General features: G+C 36.1%; 1 protein-coding gene across 1 annotated transcript in view; it reads right to left on the minus strand.

The window, feature by feature from the left end:
- Positions 1-16,338: 16,338 nt before the first annotated feature.
- Positions 16,339-18,824, minus strand: part of LOC140168581 (uncharacterized) — a 49,391-nt gene continuing 46,905 nt past the window's right edge. The window contains exon 6 of the mRNA XM_072191981.1: positions 16,339-17,025. Within this exon, the coding sequence (XP_072048082.1) occupies positions 16,945-17,025 (81 nt within the window). The 3' untranslated portion in view covers positions 16,339-16,944. The remainder of the gene's footprint in view (positions 17,026-18,824) is intronic.

The raw sequence follows: 18,824 nt of genomic DNA on the forward strand, positions 1-18,824 counted from the left end.
GGATAGTGCAATTAAGTCCGATATTTCGGCTCTTTTCTTTTTCTTTGGTAAGATATTTAAGGTTACGGAGGGTGAAAATTCCACTCAACTTGTCTTTTGTTTTTTAATTTTTATTTATGAAGTATATGTATATATTAAACATCTCAGAGATGTAGATTGAAAAAATTGTATCAACAAAGTATTTTTAAATTATTTTTGTGTATCAATATTTGCTCTAGATATCCCACAGCACTAATTCTTTTTTAAAGACAGTTCTTGTTTTAAGGGGACACTACACCAAATCCTTCCGCATTTGGTGTAACTCATGGAAGAAAGAGAAGGTGTGAGGGGCTATCATTTTCTTTGGAAGGGGGAATCCCAAATATACATGGGGGCCCGTGGGTTAGATTTTAAAAGGTATGCCAACATTTCCTGTCATCCTCCCCAGGCCCTGCTCTCGGCCAGCCTAACTTTGCCAATGTGGAAACTTTAAATGGCCTAGATATTATGATGCAGATTTAAATGTTTCTGTAGTGTTTCCTAAGCCTTATAAAGATGCACTGTAAATGTTTGCCAAAACTGCTCTCCCTCCCCATTCTACCCTCCCCATTCTACCCTCCCCAGGACTCATAATTATTATGCACCTAGTTACTTTATTGTATTTTCACATGTATTTCAATGGGACATTTATTTAGTGATGTGCCCCCTTATAGTGATTATTATTCCAGTGCATGAACTGGCAACCCTATCATTTTCATTTGATTGCTAAAATCACTGAAGCATATGCACAGTGGAGCATGAGTATTCAACCAGCACTATACTAGACAAAATCAATAAAATAAGTACTATCACCTTGGCCCTGGCAACACTAACTAGCATTGTAAACAAGTTAGCACATGGTTTGAACATGATAATAGATAGTGTGGAAGTTTTGGCAGAAATTTGTCAATTTCTGCAAGTTTTGTGAAAATCAATTGATACTTCCCATGCAGTAAGGATTATCAGTAGTTATACAGGAGCACTGCACCTGGAATATTATGGGATTGTGAATTGATACTGTGAAATAGCAGAAAATGTGAGTACTTGAAACTAAATGTGTGGATATCTCAGAACTCCATTTTGGACCATTTGGCCTGATATGCTGAGATGAAATAAATTATTTTTAATGTTTCACGTAGCTGATTCATAAAATTTTGATATGCATGTGTTAGCTGATACTTCAAAGAAATAATGTAGGGAATAATTGTGTCAATATATTGGCACACTAAATTAATATTGTTGTTGCAAAAAGACTTACATTTACCCCATCATTTTCATTGACATTCTGTGAACATGTAAGCTTACTGTTTTAAATCAGGAGGACCTATCGAAAGAATAAATAGGTACATTATTTCATTGGTTTGTTTGTAACACATATGCGAAATCGCAATGAAATCGGACCCTCTCCCCATATTTTCCTGGCCTCTTTCCCAAAAAATCTCATGCTCATGAAATTGAACACAAATTGAAACACTTACAAAGTACATTTGTGTATGAGCTATGACGTTAAAAGTATTACAATAATAATCATTAGAGTGTCAACTTTAAGATGAAGTATGATTTTTAGGCCTGCCATGTTTATTTTTTGAAAAACAAAATATTTTAGGTGGCTACGTGCAGCCAATTTGCCTACACAAAAGTTCAAAATTCTGTATAACCTTAATAATGGTTTAAACTGACAGAAAAGATAGATTTTAATATGGCATTATTTTAGTGGCTAAATGCTATAATACTAGACAGGTATGAATGGTTGTTATTTAGTATCATAAGATGCTAGTGGCTTATACTTTCATTTAAAGCAGATTGCGGTCATTTGGTAAGATATTAGTGGCCCAGTGCAGATATCCTGGCCATGACTTCTCAGTTACTATGGTAAGATATTGATCATAATAATGGTAGGCCCTAACGGTAAACAGGATTGGCTCTTTGGCTGGTCGTTATTCGATATAGCAAGATATTGTAGTGGCAGAAAAGACTAATGGTTGTGGCTTAGGCCTAGTGCCATGTTAGGCAGATGGAGTCTCGATCATTTGGTATTCTTGTCTGAGATTATTATAGTGTCGTAGTCCAGATAATATTAAGGTTATGACTTCAATTCTATTATGCTAAGATATTGATATCAATAATGGTGTGTTCACAATCAAGACGAGCTCTATATGGCTAATCGTCATTCAGATGGCAAGGTAAGTTAGAGACATAGATCCTGTCATGTAGGCCTACTCATGTTAGTGGCATCTAGTCCGAGATAAGGCAGGAGGCCGGTAGTCATACAGTATGACGGGTTATTATGACAATGTGCTTTATAAGGCAGGTATTGTGACCCACTTGTCATATAAATTCATTCAAGATGATATAATGGATCAATGCTATATAAGTCGTGTAATATGATTGGTTGTCATACAGTAGTCTATGTCAATGTTTTAGTGCCTAAGGGAGTTACGTTTTATGCATAATAGCGCCAGAGAAAGGACTTTTTTTAAAGGATTAAGGAGCAAAGATTGATATTCATTTCAAAATTTCAAGCAGGTTGGTATATGGTTCGTCAAAAATGTTAAGATCGGGTCATTATCCAGGATTGTCATTAATTGATATCCTAGAAGTTGTCATACTTTGCAATTAGAGCTACAACTGTTCGTTAATAGTGTACATTGCTAATATGTCGTTTTATTATTTCTTGTTAAGAATCTTCTATATTTAATAGAAGTTCCCTTATGCAAACTTTTGGTTTGTCAGTTCTGAGCTCTTAGCATGGCATATGGTCCACATAAGGCAGAAGACTGGTCTTCATTCAGTATACGTGGTATTATGGCAAAGTGTCATATAGACAAGTAATAAGGCGCAGTGTTATATAGTTTGTCAAGATAATATTGGTCATAGTGTCATATCAGGTAGTATGATTGATCGAGCTGAATTTCTTATTTCTGACAATAATTTCAGTCATGACAATTCCGATCTGAAGATTTTGAAATTTGATTTTATTATCTTCATCACTCGGAGGGATTAGGAGTTCTCATCCCAATAATTCATGAGTTGGGTTGTGTTTTTCTGCATGGTAAGGATTGTAGACTCAAAGTCGCAAAATTTGCATTTACGACATTAAGTTTCTCACAGATTTGTGCATTTTTTTGCAGATATGTATGTGCGGAAGACTTGCAGATGTTACTGTGAAGCATGGCGATTCGAGGATTGCAATATGGACATTTCTTAATTTAATAATAGGCCCATTCCATTTTCACAAATTTGATTTGGGTTAATCTAAGTATTAATCAAAGAGACTAACCAGATTGGCATTTTTGGCTCATATGTAAAGTTCAGTAAAGAGTGACGACTCTGATGTGGTTCCAACTGTTGGAATGCACGGTGGATTTGACTTCCACGATTATGGTTTTTTTTGCCAGCAGCCCTGACTTTGGACTTCATAGCATGGCACAGTGTGTGCTTCTCGTTCGGCAGCAATAAACCGACACCAAAATGCTATATTTGTTGTGTGTATGTTGTGTGATGTATGGATAGTCATAGTAAGGGTTTAGCAAAGAAATGAAAATATATTCGGTTGAGAGCCCCGAATAAGAATATATTGATGTTCTTTGCGCTACGTAATAGTATGACTATTCCTGTGTGGGAGAGTGCGTGAGTAACCTCACTTCAGGTTCGGTTTCTATCACGGCAACACGTTCTATTCTGTTGCGCAGTTGAATTTAAGTAGTGTGTGTCAAGTTGCTTCTTCTCAGAAGCATGATTGTTTAGAATCATTAGTAAATATTTTTATTAAAGCCAGTTTTAGTCTCGGGTGGGATTTTGGTCGATTAAGACTGTTTATAGCGGGAAGGAAGGAATCAACACCACGTTGGCATGGGATAGCCTAGGCAGGAGCCAAGTACTATGCCCTCAGATTTTTCTTGTTCAACAAAAATAAAAAATAAGAAATAAAAAATTGTGTTCAAGTTTTTTTTGAGGTTGCGCAGCCCCTAGTTATCACGTTGATTCCTGTGGTAGGCTGCCCTATTGTATTAGCGTAGGCATGATATCCTAGTTCTGTATAGCATGGCACAGTGTGTGCTTCTCGTTCGGCAGCAATAAACCGACACCAAAATGCTATATTTGTTGTGTGTATGTTGTGTGATGTATGGATAGTCATAGCATGGCACAGTGTGTGCTTCTCGCTCGGCAGCAATAAACCGACACCAAAATGCTATATTTGTTGTGTGTATGTTGTGTGATGTATGGATAGTCATAGTAAGGGTTTAGCAAAGAACAATAAAAGTGATTTTCCAAGTCAAGTGTTGGATGCGAGCCATTAGACCAATAGGCCTAAAATAGACGTAGCAACATTGTCTTCTAACAATATATTATAACAATGCTAGGTGGGACAAACTTCATAATTCCAAAAGACAAATGCAAAGTTCTTATATGTAACAAGTGCAAGTGGGCTCCTCATACATAAACCTCACATAAGTATTTTTCTTTGTATGTCAACTTGAAGAAAATGTCCTGACACCTGGTACTCCCCTGTACACAAGAGTCTGTAATAAGCAACACCATCTTCTATGCAAATCTTCTTAATTTTGAACAGTGTTTTGCATCTTGCGCAAAATGACAACATCCTTACATATGAGGCTCATTTTTTATGTGGTTTTAACATTTTATCTTTGGAATTACCGTACTTGCAAAGTTGTCCCCGCCCAACAACAATAAACTAGCTTTCTTCTTACTAAAATAACCTTTACTAAATTTTCTTTTAATTTCAGTTTTGATACACAATACAAATTTGATGGTTTATAGACTATAGTTATACCATAACCGCATTGGGTTATATTCCACTTGAAATCCATATACCCTCTATGGAAGACATGACCTAATAGTCTTCCACATAGGGAACATGAATTTCAAATGGGGTTACCTGAATGTGCGACTCCATTTGAAATCTACACCTCTGTGTGGGAATGAATGGGGTTACCTAAATAGGAGACTCCATTTGAAATCTACACCCCTGTGCAGGAGATTAAGATCATGTTTTTCATAGGGGGTGTTTGGATTTCAACTGGATGGAACAGCCCAATGTGTGAAACACCTGCCTCAATAGAGTTAGTCAAAGTGACGTCAACGCCGCCATCTTGTAGGTACGGAGTGCCTTGTTGCTAAGATCACCACATTGACGCTTGACTGAATAGATGCGTCATGCGCTGCGACTTCCGCGTTATCGGGGGCGAAATGTCTAACACATTACATGCAGAACGGCAGTACCCACAAGATGGGGGATCCCACGGAAATGGCTGACGGCCTCTATGGTGATGTCACCGACTCACCAATACAATAAATAAATAATTGATACATCCTTTGGCCAGTAATGAATACAATCGATACTATTATTCAGAATGGAAAAATGAGCGTCTGTGGTAAGTTTTGTACCACCAGAAATACTCATTTATAAGCATTTAATCACAATTCACTGTGATAATAACAAATTGTTTCAAAATCCTGAGAGTAACACTGAATTATGCACATATTCAATCTAATTAGCTCACTGGGCACTTAACAAAGTCATTACAAGGCAGCCCTTGTCAAAATGGACATTTTCCATGTATAACAATGTTTTAATTCACAATAATAGCAATGTTACAGTCCTCAATACTCGAAGTCATAGACTTAAAAGAGATACAGACCATTCACCAATGTCCCTGTGCTTTGTATGCTGCAAATTTTTGCATATTCATGAGGGCCTATCATTTGATTGTGCGTGTCTAACAAATCAGCGTTATGTGCCTTAAATTTCGCTTTACGAGACAGCGCACTGTATGTTCGCTTTTAGCCAAAAGAACATAAAAATATGCAGTATGCGTGTTGCAGTTTCGTATGTTGCACTCCTTTGAAGTTGGAATGATTTGCCTTTCGGGCGGCATTGAGTTGGCAAAATCAACAAAATATGCACAAAATTGCCACAAAAAGTGGAACTTTTCGCAATTTTGGGTTTTTACTGGGGGGCAACAGGAAAGGGCAAGAGCTCTGACTGGCAGCATTTCCCCCACCCCCTGTGGCACCGCCACTGACTGTAGCAGTTGCTGAATGGTCTGTATATTATTAGTTTATGAATGTAGTCAACAATTTTGTACCCAAATAAGTGTACTAAGAGGGAGTGGGTAAAACAGGTTATCAAAAGCAGACGTTAAAATTTGACAACAACACTCACATTTTTATCCAAATATTTTACAGAAACCATCCTCCATCATCAGTGGTGTAATGAAGTTTGTTGACCGATTGATGAAACTATACTTCCTCCCACATTGGTGGTGTTCTTTTTGCCTTTTCAGACGGTTTTTAGAGTAGAAAGAGATAAATTTTGGACAGTCCATGGCCTGTTCCTGTTGAGGGTGGGGCTGGCCTCTTTCTCGATGTATAATGCATCTCTCACTTTTTGTGCCATAAGTTGATCTTCTCTAAAAAGCACTCTGACATTTTCATACTCTATACAAATACCCTCTAAAAGGACAAAAAGAACACCACCAATGTCTGGAGGAAGTACAGAGTTTCATCATCAGTCAACAAACAACATTAAACTGCTGATGATGGAGAATTGTTTCTCCGACATATTCGGATCAAAATTGTGAATACAAGCTGTATCAAAATGATTGGTACCCATCAGTTTTCATCGATAATGAATGAGCCTGACACATCAAAAATCAACATAAGATCCAAATAATTTGTAAATTGCAAAAACAAGTCATAAACTATACATTCTGGATATTTCAAATGTATCCAAAAGTGTATTTGGAAGAGGTAGGCTTTTCAATAAACATCAAAATTGATGGGTACCAATCATTTTGATACACCCTGTATTGTTGACCAGTTTTAATGTTTCCTTTTGATGTCTACTAACATATCCTGCTTATTAATTCAGGTGTGCTAATTTGGCTGAATACAGCATCTATGTGTAATACATATCCACAGGTCAGTAGAACATGTAGATCAACTTCACAATGAACACTACACTCACAGAAAAAAAGGTGCTACTTAGAACCTTTTTTTTGTCCTCTATGTAGAACCCTAAGCAGTAATAAGGTTCTAAAAAGAACCTTAAAAGGTTCTATAAAGAACCTTAAAGATTTAAGTAGGCCTGGGGACATTCTAATCATTCATTCATTCAGGGACTCATCACAAAGTTAAGAAAAGTAAAACATAGTTTTAACCCATTTTGGTACTAAAAAATCATTTTCTTGGATAAAAAAACTTTTTTTCTGTTGTACTAAGAACCCTTTGAGGGTTCTTTCTTTAAGATTCCTTAAAGGTTCTTCAAGCTTAGGTTCTACAAAGACCTTTTTTCTTGGCTACAGAACCTTTTTGGTTCTACAAAGAACCCCATTGGGTTTCAGTTGGGTTCTTTGTAGAACCAAAAAAGGTTGTGTAGCTAAGAAAAAGGTTCTTTGCTTGAAGAACCTTTAAAGAATCTTAAAGAAAGAACCCTCAAAGGGTTCTTAGTAGAACAGAAAAAAAGGTTTTTTATCCAAGAAAATGATTTTTAGTATCAAAAAGGGTTAACACTACGTTTTACCTTTCTTAACTTTGTGATGAGTCCCTGAATGAAGGAATTAGAATGTTCCCAGGCCTATTTAATTCTTAAGGTTCTTTATAGAACCTTTTAAGGTTCTTTTTAGAACCTTATTACTCCTTAGGGTTCTAAATACAGGACAAAAAAGTAGCACCTTTTTTTCTGAGAGTGTAAATAGTTATCACAAATGCAGAAACGGCAACTCTAAACACCAACAGAAAGGGTTTGTCTCAGAAGGTTGGGATAATTTTGATTCCGAAAGAGTGGCCTTGGGGCAGATTTTGAAAAAGCGGACTTTTTGTCAGATTTTGGACCTTCTCTATCCATTACCCTCTTGGACAAACCTGTTGGGTTTTAGTCTTATTGCCCTTTTCATATTTGGAATGATATTTACATGCATGAACATTATTCAAAAATATACAAATAAATACAAAACAACTTAATTTACATTTGTACATTTTCACTTCATATTTACAGTAGTATCATAATACCTCTCTATTGATATATTGCTTTCACGATGGACAAAATTATTATGCACTATTTTCCCCACAATTAAACTGGCATATTCCAGTTTAAATTCATACACCCACTGTCATAATGAAAGACATGACCTCTACACAGGGAGTGTGAATTTCAAATGGGGTTACTTGAAAGGGCGACTCCATTTGAAATCCACAACCCCTGTGTGGGAGATTAAGGGCATGTCTTCCATGCTGTGGAGTATGGTTTTCAACTGGAACAGCCTGTTTTTAAAGATACATAATAATGTGGTAAGACCAAAGAGATTGCCTTACAGAACCCAGACTCTGTCATTATTTGCACATCACTTACAAATTAGGCCTATACATTTGCCTTTGGGGGGGGGGGGGTCGGGGGCATTTGGTATAACATATTTTTGTTTATGGGTTCTTTTGCTCATAGGTTGATCTTATTTCTTGGGTGTCATAAATATAATTAGTCATTCATCATACTCATACTTGAGTACTCACATTGTATTCATTACTAAATGGTCAAATGTCTAAAAGCATAGCCAACAAAATGTTAGGACATGATGCAGTGTAGCATGTGGTATAGCATGTGTCCATGGCTTAGAACAACTTTCTCATACTCCTGACCAAAGTAGGTTGCAAAATTCCACGTGGAGTTTTAGGAATTGTCAAGAATTTTTATGAATATTCTGAACTTCAGCAGTTTTATATTTTCTTTGATTTTTTGATGTTACATAAATGCATAAGTATTCGGTTAGAGTCAGGCCCGTACTTAGGGGGGTGCGACTGCACCTCCCCAAATTTGCAAAAGTATACAAAAAGTCCCAAAATGAAAGAATTTGCGAGCGTAGCGAGCAAAAAAATCAGGGTTTTTACGTTTTTTTGGTCAAAAAAGGTCCAAATTTTTTGGAAAAAGTCCACTTTTCATAAAATCGCCCCCCCTTGGAAAAATGTCCACTTTTTCAAAATCAGCACCCCCCAAAAAAAATCCTGCGTACGGGCCTGGTTAGAGTGAATAAAAATTACATATTGTGTAAAGCAAAGAAGAGTTTTGATTTTTTTGTCAAGAGAAAAGGAATGGAACATTTCACTACAGAGGATGTTTAAAGACATTTCCACAACCCAATGGGGTTTCTGACCTTGTATGTCTGGCTTTTGTACACATGTGGTACAGTTGATCATGCCTTGCATTGGAATATGTCTGGTGTTTTCATCCTATTATTTAACATTCATAACATCGAGACTTAGGAATAAAATTAATGCAGTGGGACAATATGAATGTTTCCTGTAAGAAAATCAAATATCAGTCCTAAGTCTCAACTATTAGCTCGTTGGCTGCAGTTTTAAAATTACCATTTTGTGTGTGTGTGGCAATGGGGACTTTGCCTTTAAAATTAGGTTATATTGATCAAATTTCCCAATCATAGTGCATTGTAGGAATGCCTTTAAGCCTCCTCTGATTTCACTACATCTGATCACAGCAGAAAAAACCCAATCACACTTTGATATCAAATACTGTATTAACCTTTTGTTTAAAAAAGGCAGTCAATTTAAAAAACATGGGGAAAAATGAGTCAAGGACATGATAAATTTACAATGTTGTTTTAGAAGATAATTGTAAAATGGTCCAAAGCTGTGTATGTTACAAATGCATGTTACACAAGCTTTTTACCAACAGTAAAAAGATTTTTGTCTCTCTCGTTGAAGTGCTATTGTCAAATACTTTACCAAACTCAATCATTTATTCAACAAAATTATTGCATTTTCTGTTTTCCACGACAATCTTTATGAAGATGAGTGAATGGCTGTAAATTCATTTTACTATAATTGATGAAGTAGTACCATTAAAATTGAGAAGACTGTTCTGCAATTTTAGACAAACATGTATAATACTCTATCTGCATCTATAGTGTACATTCATTTGTTGGTAAATATTTAGGTCACCAAACTACAAATATTTAGGACACAAAACTATTTTTATCACATAGCTGGCAGCTCAAATTTAAAATCACTGCTGGAAAATGTTAAAAGTTAAAAGTGCAAGCAACTTTCCAATTGGTGTAACAAGGATTTTTCTTAAGGGAGGCAAGTGCATCTTGAAGGACATGTGCCCAATTTAATTAGTCCTCCTAACTAAAAAAACAAAACCAAGGTCATGTGAATTTAATGTTGCTTGGTAACCACAACTACATGAAGGGGCAGGCTTCATTTGGACATTTTTTGGTCACAAACCGGGGGGTACTCAGTACAAATGACCATATACGGGACGTGCGCAAACATGGGTAGCATTTTCAGCCTTCTGGTATATCAATGACCCTTTTTCAAAGCTTATTTTGGTATATGAATGGGTCCTTTTTTCAAAATTTTCTCGGAAAACAGCCCAATTTTTCCTTAATCTAGCCCAAATTTTGGGAAAATTTGAAAAACTAAGACAATTTTGGGTAAATTCGGCCGAAAATTTTGGCTTTTGGTATATCAATGGGTACAAATTTCTTGAAAAATTGGTATATTTATGGGTCTACTTCCAAAATCTCAGCGGCACGTCCCTACCAAAACCAAACTTGAGTACCCCGGGTCACAAATGTGCTACAAATCAGCAGTTGTCATTCAGGGTGTCCCATTTGGTATGAAACAGGAAATTATTGTGTGCGAAATGTCATACTGGGTGACACTGAAGGCTGAACCCAGTATGCTATGGAGTGCACATAGTTCCCACACCATACCTAAGCTCTGGGCCTAAGCTGAACCTATGCAAATTTATCATACAACTAGGCACTGTCATAATTTTAAAAGTTTTTACACATTCTAATTTTTTCAAAAACAATGCAAATTATGGCCTTTCCCAGAGTGATGGAGATAACCTACGTATATAATGGACGGTTCCAAATTCACATGTATGGACATATTAATGTGCTTATACGTATGGGCATTGTACGTCCTCCCTGACTAGCAAACACATATGTACGCACACACCGACAAGATACAACAACATAATGGTCATAACCGGTCAGCGGTGTTCTTTGATGTTTCCCTTATCATAGTCTTAGTGGTCAATGGAATGGCCTATATACCAGTGGATCAAGTTTTTGCTTATTATGGTCTTAGTTGTATGAATGTATGGCTAATATTCCAGTGCATCAAGCGGTTACTACTGAATTCAAAGTTGCTCACCCGTAGAGCAATAAATCAAAGTATATAATGATTAATGATGCAAACAAATTAATTACTTTTAAAGTTTGTTCCGTTTATAATTGGCAAAAAATACTCAGGTATTGATATAGAATGGCATGCACGCAGTCGGGCGTTGCCTAATGTATGACTGCCACATGCTCATGCAAATTTACGCGAGCGTTAGTTTAATGGTGCGCGCAGTAACAAAAACCAAATAATTTTCACCTATTGTAAGCCGAACAAACTTTATTGTAAGTCAGGCGATTTTTGGTCAAAAGGCCCAAGTTCATTTTGGAAATTTTGAGAAAATCATAGTACTGAAATCAATGCGAATACATGCCTCACTATGGACCACAATGGCCTCATCCCAATGGCATAGTTCAATAACCTAGCTCAATTAAACAAACATAGTGCAAAATTTGACCTCAAGTTGCAGAGTATGAGTTTTTGTACCCAAATTTTCAAAGGTCATTCAATGAATGTAGAAATGTATTGGGGTTAAAGAAATGTGCCATGATAGATGAGCATGTTGTGGATCCTAGTGCCTTTTGATTGCAAATTTAAAAGCGGTAAATCAAGGTATATAAGATGATGTTAAATAAAGTCAACTATTTATCATGTCAATGACATAAAGAGCAAGTAGGTAGTTTTTTGGTTTGTAGCCAAAATACCCTTTTGAGCCATTGTCACAAAATTAACTGCGGCATTTTTGGTACAGTGTTACACTCAATCATAATGACAAATAGCAAACAACTTTTTAATTCATATGGTAGAATTACAACACGTAGATAGAAAATTTATTCAGAAAGATTTGTACAAATTATTCACATTTATAAGAACCATTGGAATCGTCAAAAATGCACATTTGAGGCCTTTCAGCACAATGTTTTCGAATGCATTAACAGCATGTGAACTAATATCTAGCTAGAGCCAGGTTAACACAGTCATGTTAAACCATAGACCCTGTAGGGTCCATGCAGCGCAGAAGCTGACCCGAGGTCTGATAGCCCACATATGCAAAGGGAGAGCATTCCATATGCAGGCTACATACCAAAGCTTGAAAGATATCTGATGGCTGACAATACTTGATCGTGGTCATGGGATCTTATACATTTGAGGTATAATGAAGTCAGCCTCCTATGTCCCAGTACACGCACAGGCTGCCAGATCTTAAGTATAACATAAATAATTTTAGTCATAGCAACCCATGTGTTAGATTGTAATAAGGCTATGTTATGAAATGTTTTGAGAATCGTAAAGATCATTTTGGTCATGGCAACCCATGTGTTAGTGTGTATAACATAGGCTTAGGAACCGGGGGGCTTGAGGGGGCTCACATAATTTTGGTGCGGGGGCTGGAATCCTAGGTGACCTTAAAAAATTGTGATAAAATAGAAGGAAAAAGGGTCTTTGTGACCTATATTTTGCAAAATGTTCTGACTGCAAGGGGGGAACCCCCTCGCGTACCCCCAGTCTGCCCAAACAAAATGTTTTTCAAGTTTCAGCCCCCCATGTTGAAAATCTTCCTAAGCCTATGTATAAGGCCATGTTATGAAATGTTTTGAGAATCGTAAAGATCATTTTGATACCAAAATCTCTTTGTTAAAAACATGCTTTGTCTGTGCAAGACATTAAGTCAGTAAGTGATATTTTGGGCACATTTGAGTTATTACTAGATTATGAAAATATAGGGAAATGCACACACTGACTTTAAGCTATCTTACAGGTCTTAGCAGGAATTTAATTAATTTTAATTCAATTAAAATCATAGAAACAATAAATAAGTAAAAAAATTAAAACACAAAAATGTAGATACACTGTTCTTGCACTACGTCTTTTGGCTCCACTGAGCCCTTAAAATATTGTTTATACATTGAAGCTTACAGACTGTAAAATCCAACCTTTCACGGATTTCCGATTCATAATTTACTTAACTCTGCTTTAAAAGAAAGTCTAAATCCCACAAAAGCTACCAAGCAACAAATGAGCCATTGTCATACTGCATATTCAACATATCACCCCATAATCCCAACCATAATACATGTATATACGATGATTTTTTTCTTCTTTGTCATGTAAAGGCTGCCTGCACGTAATCAAGGCATTAGCAGTTAAATTTATAGGGAGCAGCGTGGCATACTGGTTAAGGTCTTTGTCTTTGGTGCGAGAGGTTCCGGGTTCAATTCCCTGCAGGACCTCCACAAAAATCTCCGCTCTCCCGTGGTAACAGATGATCCATGATAAAAGACTTTGTTACAGTCGGTTCCGATCAGGGCAATGCCTGATTGTCTGCTACACTTGCTTGTCCTATAAAAATACCCCGACCTGCTATCTACGGCGACTCCCTTCACCAGGTCACTTGTGCCTGGCCGGAAAAAAAAATAGGATGCTACCACATATGTGTATCTGCTTTTTATCTGCTGTACAGAGCATTGAAAATTCGGTCTTATGCGCTTTATAAATATGATTTGTTCCTGTTAATGTTATCTATTATTAAGGTAGCGCTATTGGGTATAGATTTTTTTCTAATTTAAATATGTGAAAGTCCATGCTCTCTTGATTACTAAAATGTTCAGTTTTGTAATCTACAAGGTAAGAGCTTTAACATATTTAAATTGAAAGAAAATCTAAATTTTTGCATTAGCCAATAGGGCCACCTTAAGCAGTGCTAACAGGTTGACCCCAAGATGGCAGTTTACCTGCTCTTTGTATCCTAGGTGGAGAGAACATATTCAGGAAGGGTATTTCATATGCCAGCAGAGTAGGGGAGAAATGATTGTGTGTGCCTTTAGCAAACTTTACATTAATAAAGCCATAAACAATCTTTCTATACAATTTGTTAACATTTTTTCAAAACTGACCAGAAAAACTGACAAATTCCAACTTCCAAGGTTTATAATGTGACAATGGTTTAGCGGACTAAAGTGTGTAAAAAATATTTTGGGGTGAAAATAAATGTTGACAACTTGGATTGAGACATTGGAAAAAACATATTTTGGCCAATTTTGCCAAAAATGACCATATTTGGGCGACAACATTTTAAACTGTCAGATTTTGTATACCCACATACCCCAAAATATACATAAGATGGGCCTGTATAGCATTAATTAAATAGGTTATAGTCATAAAATATGAATTCAGCAGTTTTTTCCATGACATATTGCATAGTCTGTGCAACGGAGGTATTCAAACATGAAGATAAATGTGACAAAAGTTACAAAAAATTGCTGTTTCAGACATAAATTGGATTTAAACCATGATATCATGATAGCTTCAGTTACCACTCATTTTATGCAGAATTTAAATAAGAAATAAGTCCATAACATATTTGTATTATTTCTAGACTCAAAAACATTAAAAAAAAAAAAATGTTACCCCTACCCCTTAATTTTCTGGTGTGCGTAAAAACTCCCGAATTTACGAAAAATGAGTGAACAGGAGAACATTAAAGAGCTACAGACCTGAAAATTAAATGGTTTATGCACAACACAACTTCTTACATTGGTATGGGATTAACTTTTTGGCAGTTCCACATGCTTGAAAATGAATCAATTATGCTCACAACACGTCTTTCGATGAATGGTCAAACCTTGAACCTTGTTCTAAATAATTGAGATCAGTCAAAATTTTTTATTTCTAAGAAAACAGTGAAATTTTGTATCAATATCGCAATTACAGTGATCAGTCTCCCATAGAGCTCCAAGGTTAAATGGTCAAAGTGTTTTTCTTCATTTCCTTCATTATAAAGAGAAATGTGGATAGAAAACCTTCCTGACAGTTACTACTAAAATTATTCAAAAATTTGACAGCAATTGTATGGCTTTACAGGGAAATTGTTACCTGGTGGTTAATTAATTATAGGTTAATAACCGCGTCTCACTAGTAAAGAGAGAAATTAGACTAAATAATACATGCGCACTAACATGTTGATGTGTCCAATGCAGCCCCACATGCAGGGGGAGTGCACTGGACACATCAAACATTTTACACAAGTGCATTGCTGAGACCAATTTCTCATGCAACAAGGGATCTGCATAACCTTTTTCATACATAACAAAGAATTTCTGCAAATTTTTGCTATTTTTTTACAACAAACAACTAAAAATGTCAGAAAATTTGGCCAACATCAATGCTACCACTTTCAAGAAAATTAATCAATCCTGCAAGATGCAACACACATCACATAGTATATGAAACTGCACACAATGTAGTTATGCATATATTCATGCACTCTGCATATTTTTCGAAGGGTTTTTCGGATTGGCTGTATGGACCTAACAGTGTATGAAAGAGTGTTAGTGCACATGCCTAGGAATTATACACACTTGCAAATTGGACGCAAAACACAAGATATATTACCCTTATACATGTAGTACTGATTTAAAGAACTTGACTTCAACATGACCGTACACATGTATCTTATGAATACAACCTTTGCAGTCAAAGAGAACATTCAACTCAACCTGGGCACCACTGCCTTTCTAACATTACCTCTAATTGGCCTATTACATGATATTATCATATAAGAAACCAATCAAACACTTTTAGATATCTTAGCAATTTTAAGCTTAAAAGGCGTACCCCTCAACTTACTCCTATTATAGGAGTCCTATAAGGTAAGATTCGAGACTACATTACATAATATGGCTGGTGTAGTGCAAGTTAGAATATGACCATTGCTAGGTCAACTGGCTCACTCTTTCTTTGTTTCAAATCACTGATCAAAATAATCTCAACACAAAGCCTATGGCATATCATAATTTGGAATTCAAACTAGGTGTATGAGCCAGGCTTGAACCTGTAACCTATGGTTACTAATGCGCACTAGGTCAGCGAATTATGTGCACATAAGCTTTCTTGCAGATTCAATCGTTTGACAAAGATCTCATCCAACTTGTATTTTTGGGCTGTCAACAGCTCTAAATTACAACACAGTAGCCTATAGGGTGCTGTCCATATAATTATGCGAAAATCACAAATTCATTCTCTGAATCAACTGAAATTTTGGAAATAAGATTTTCTTGTAGATATCTACTAAAATACCCTGGCACCTTTATTCCTACCGACTATTGTAATACCACATCTCCAATACATTACATAGTCCTCTTTGTAACCAATTCAGTTGTTAGGGTATAAACAGGTACTGGAAATTTTGTTTTTTTTCTTTGGTTTTTAATAGAGGTTTAGTGCACATACCTGAAAAATTAATATACTAGAAAATTGTGTACAAAATCCATTTTAGTACTGATATCAAAATATTGGCTTCAACATGTCCTGCAGATATTTCATTCTCTCAAACAAGCAGGACTGGAAAAAGGGTGGGATCCAAAAAGCTTCCGGCCTTCTTGTGAATTTCTGGCAATTGGAAGGAACAAATAAAGAAAGACTTATCAAATGGTAGGAAATTGTTGTCATCTTTGAATAGATTTGGCTGAACTTCCTGGGCTATTACCATTAAGGCTGCCCAATACTTATTTTCATCATTCTGTCACAATCTGGTTACTGCCAAACCAGGCTGCCAAATTATTAGAAACAAGTGACTATAAGCATATGTACACAAAGTATAATTATTGTTTGTGTGTACATACATCCAGTGGAATTGTGGACAAACACATCTGGTGGTCACCATTGAACTTCAATTGAAGTGATTCCTCCTTTATGTTGAGCACCACTCTTTTCAAAGGAGACTACAGGTTCTTATAACAAGCTTGTGGAATCCTCTGGTCAGTGTAGTGAGATCTTGAAGCACAAGCAATCAATGTTTTCACACTCAGGATTCTGGCAAGCACAGTCACATCCAGCACACTGAAAAAAATAAATTGGAAAGAAAAAACAAGATAAAATTAAGATAAAAGCAATGTCAGTATTATGTCATGCTTTGATATCAAGCACAATGTTGAGTCAAAAATACTCAAAATCCAGATTTGGCCACAAAAGTTCATACAGTCTTAATTAGTGTCCTATAAACAAACAAACCACTTTGTAAATATGATTCAAATATTTTAAAACTGGGATGGGGTCCCAGATAGGTCGTCCGAAGATATGAGACAGTTTTTTTTTCATTTTCAGCCTATTTTAAAAGTTGATCTCATGTGACCTTTGACCTTAGTGTGTGACCCTGACCACACTATAGCCCAAGTTTGGTTACAGTTGAATTAAAAATGTTCACATGAGAACAGATTGAAAATTTTCAGCCTATTTACAATTTACCTCAAATGACCTTTGACCTCAGTATGTCACATTAGATAGCACCAATACATGAAAGCACCCTTAAAGCAGCAATGACCAAGTTTGGTTGCAATAAAATAGGATTTGAACCAAACTTCTGCACATTGTTGACTGACACTACACACATGACTTGTGATGTCATAAGGTCTTTTCCTTTGGATGACCTAAAATTGTAGTTTGTTTGATTGTTTGTTTAACCAGTCAGTTCTAGTGGACACACGCTTGGGTCCTGATGGGACCAGGCTCAAGCGGAATGCTTATGCTGGCCTATATGAAGAAAAAGAATGAAACAAAATTAAAGAAAATCATTCATTTTCAGATTTCAAAGAATACATTTATATGTTTCAATACATTTATAGGGATGGGTCCATGATTGTCAAATGGGTGGGGCACAGGGGCTAAAATTGGGCTGATTTAAAGCAGAACATGTAGTGTTTTGGAACCAAACGAATGAAATAGTTTTCCCTTTACCATGGTTACTTATCTTAACATGCTTGTAAGCATCAGCGGGAAATAAAGTATGCTGAAGTAAAACTCCTTATAGGCCAAAATGATCAACATATTAAAGAGATAATTGTTTGCAACGGCGAACCTGTTTAAAAATGTTTATTTATATAATTCCTGCCACTGTTTTCCATGTATCAAAATATAAGAAATGAAAATATATATCCAGGTTGATTTCCCAAAACTTATGTTTAGATCATTTACTTGCCTACAGGTATTAATTGGTCTGGAATGAAAAGTATGTTACCTTATTCATGAAAGTTCACCTGTGTTCTACATTCAATGATCAACAGTTTAACCATTGTAAATGTTACATTGTGTTAACCTATATTTTGTTCTAGGCCAATTACTACCTGTTGGCAAGTAAATGATCTAAACATAAGTTTTGGGGGGAGTGAAATAAAGCATGCTCAAGTGAACCCCTCATGTATCATAGACAATGAATGACTATACACTTTATGTGACCCATATGATATGATCAAATCAGACTAAAAACAGTCACAAATTTGACAATATTATTGAGTTATTACCATTACTAACTTGCTCAGTACTGTAGGCCAAAAAAGAAAGGGGCGTCTCTCAAACATTTTGCTGTTATGTAGCCATTTTTTTAATAACTAAAAAAAAGCATATAAAAAAGGTGCAGTGTATAGGGCTATGCGCTAAGATGGCTTTCACCTACTTATGCAAGTGGGCCCTTTTTTTGGCCTTAAGCTTTAATACCGATGTTTTAATCCCCAAGTCCCTAGCATACTTGATTGACGTTCATTTTCTTAGTCAGTGACTGCCTTTTAGGAGAGCGATTTCTACTGCTCTCCTTAAATCTGATATAGAAGAGTGATTTTTAGCTCTCCTTAGTTGACCATTCTCTC

The sequence above is a fragment of the Amphiura filiformis genome, chromosome 13 (assembly GCF_039555335.1).
Source record: "Amphiura filiformis chromosome 13, Afil_fr2py, whole genome shotgun sequence".
NCBI lineage: Eukaryota > Metazoa > Echinodermata > Ophiuroidea > Amphilepidida > Amphiuridae > Amphiura > Amphiura filiformis.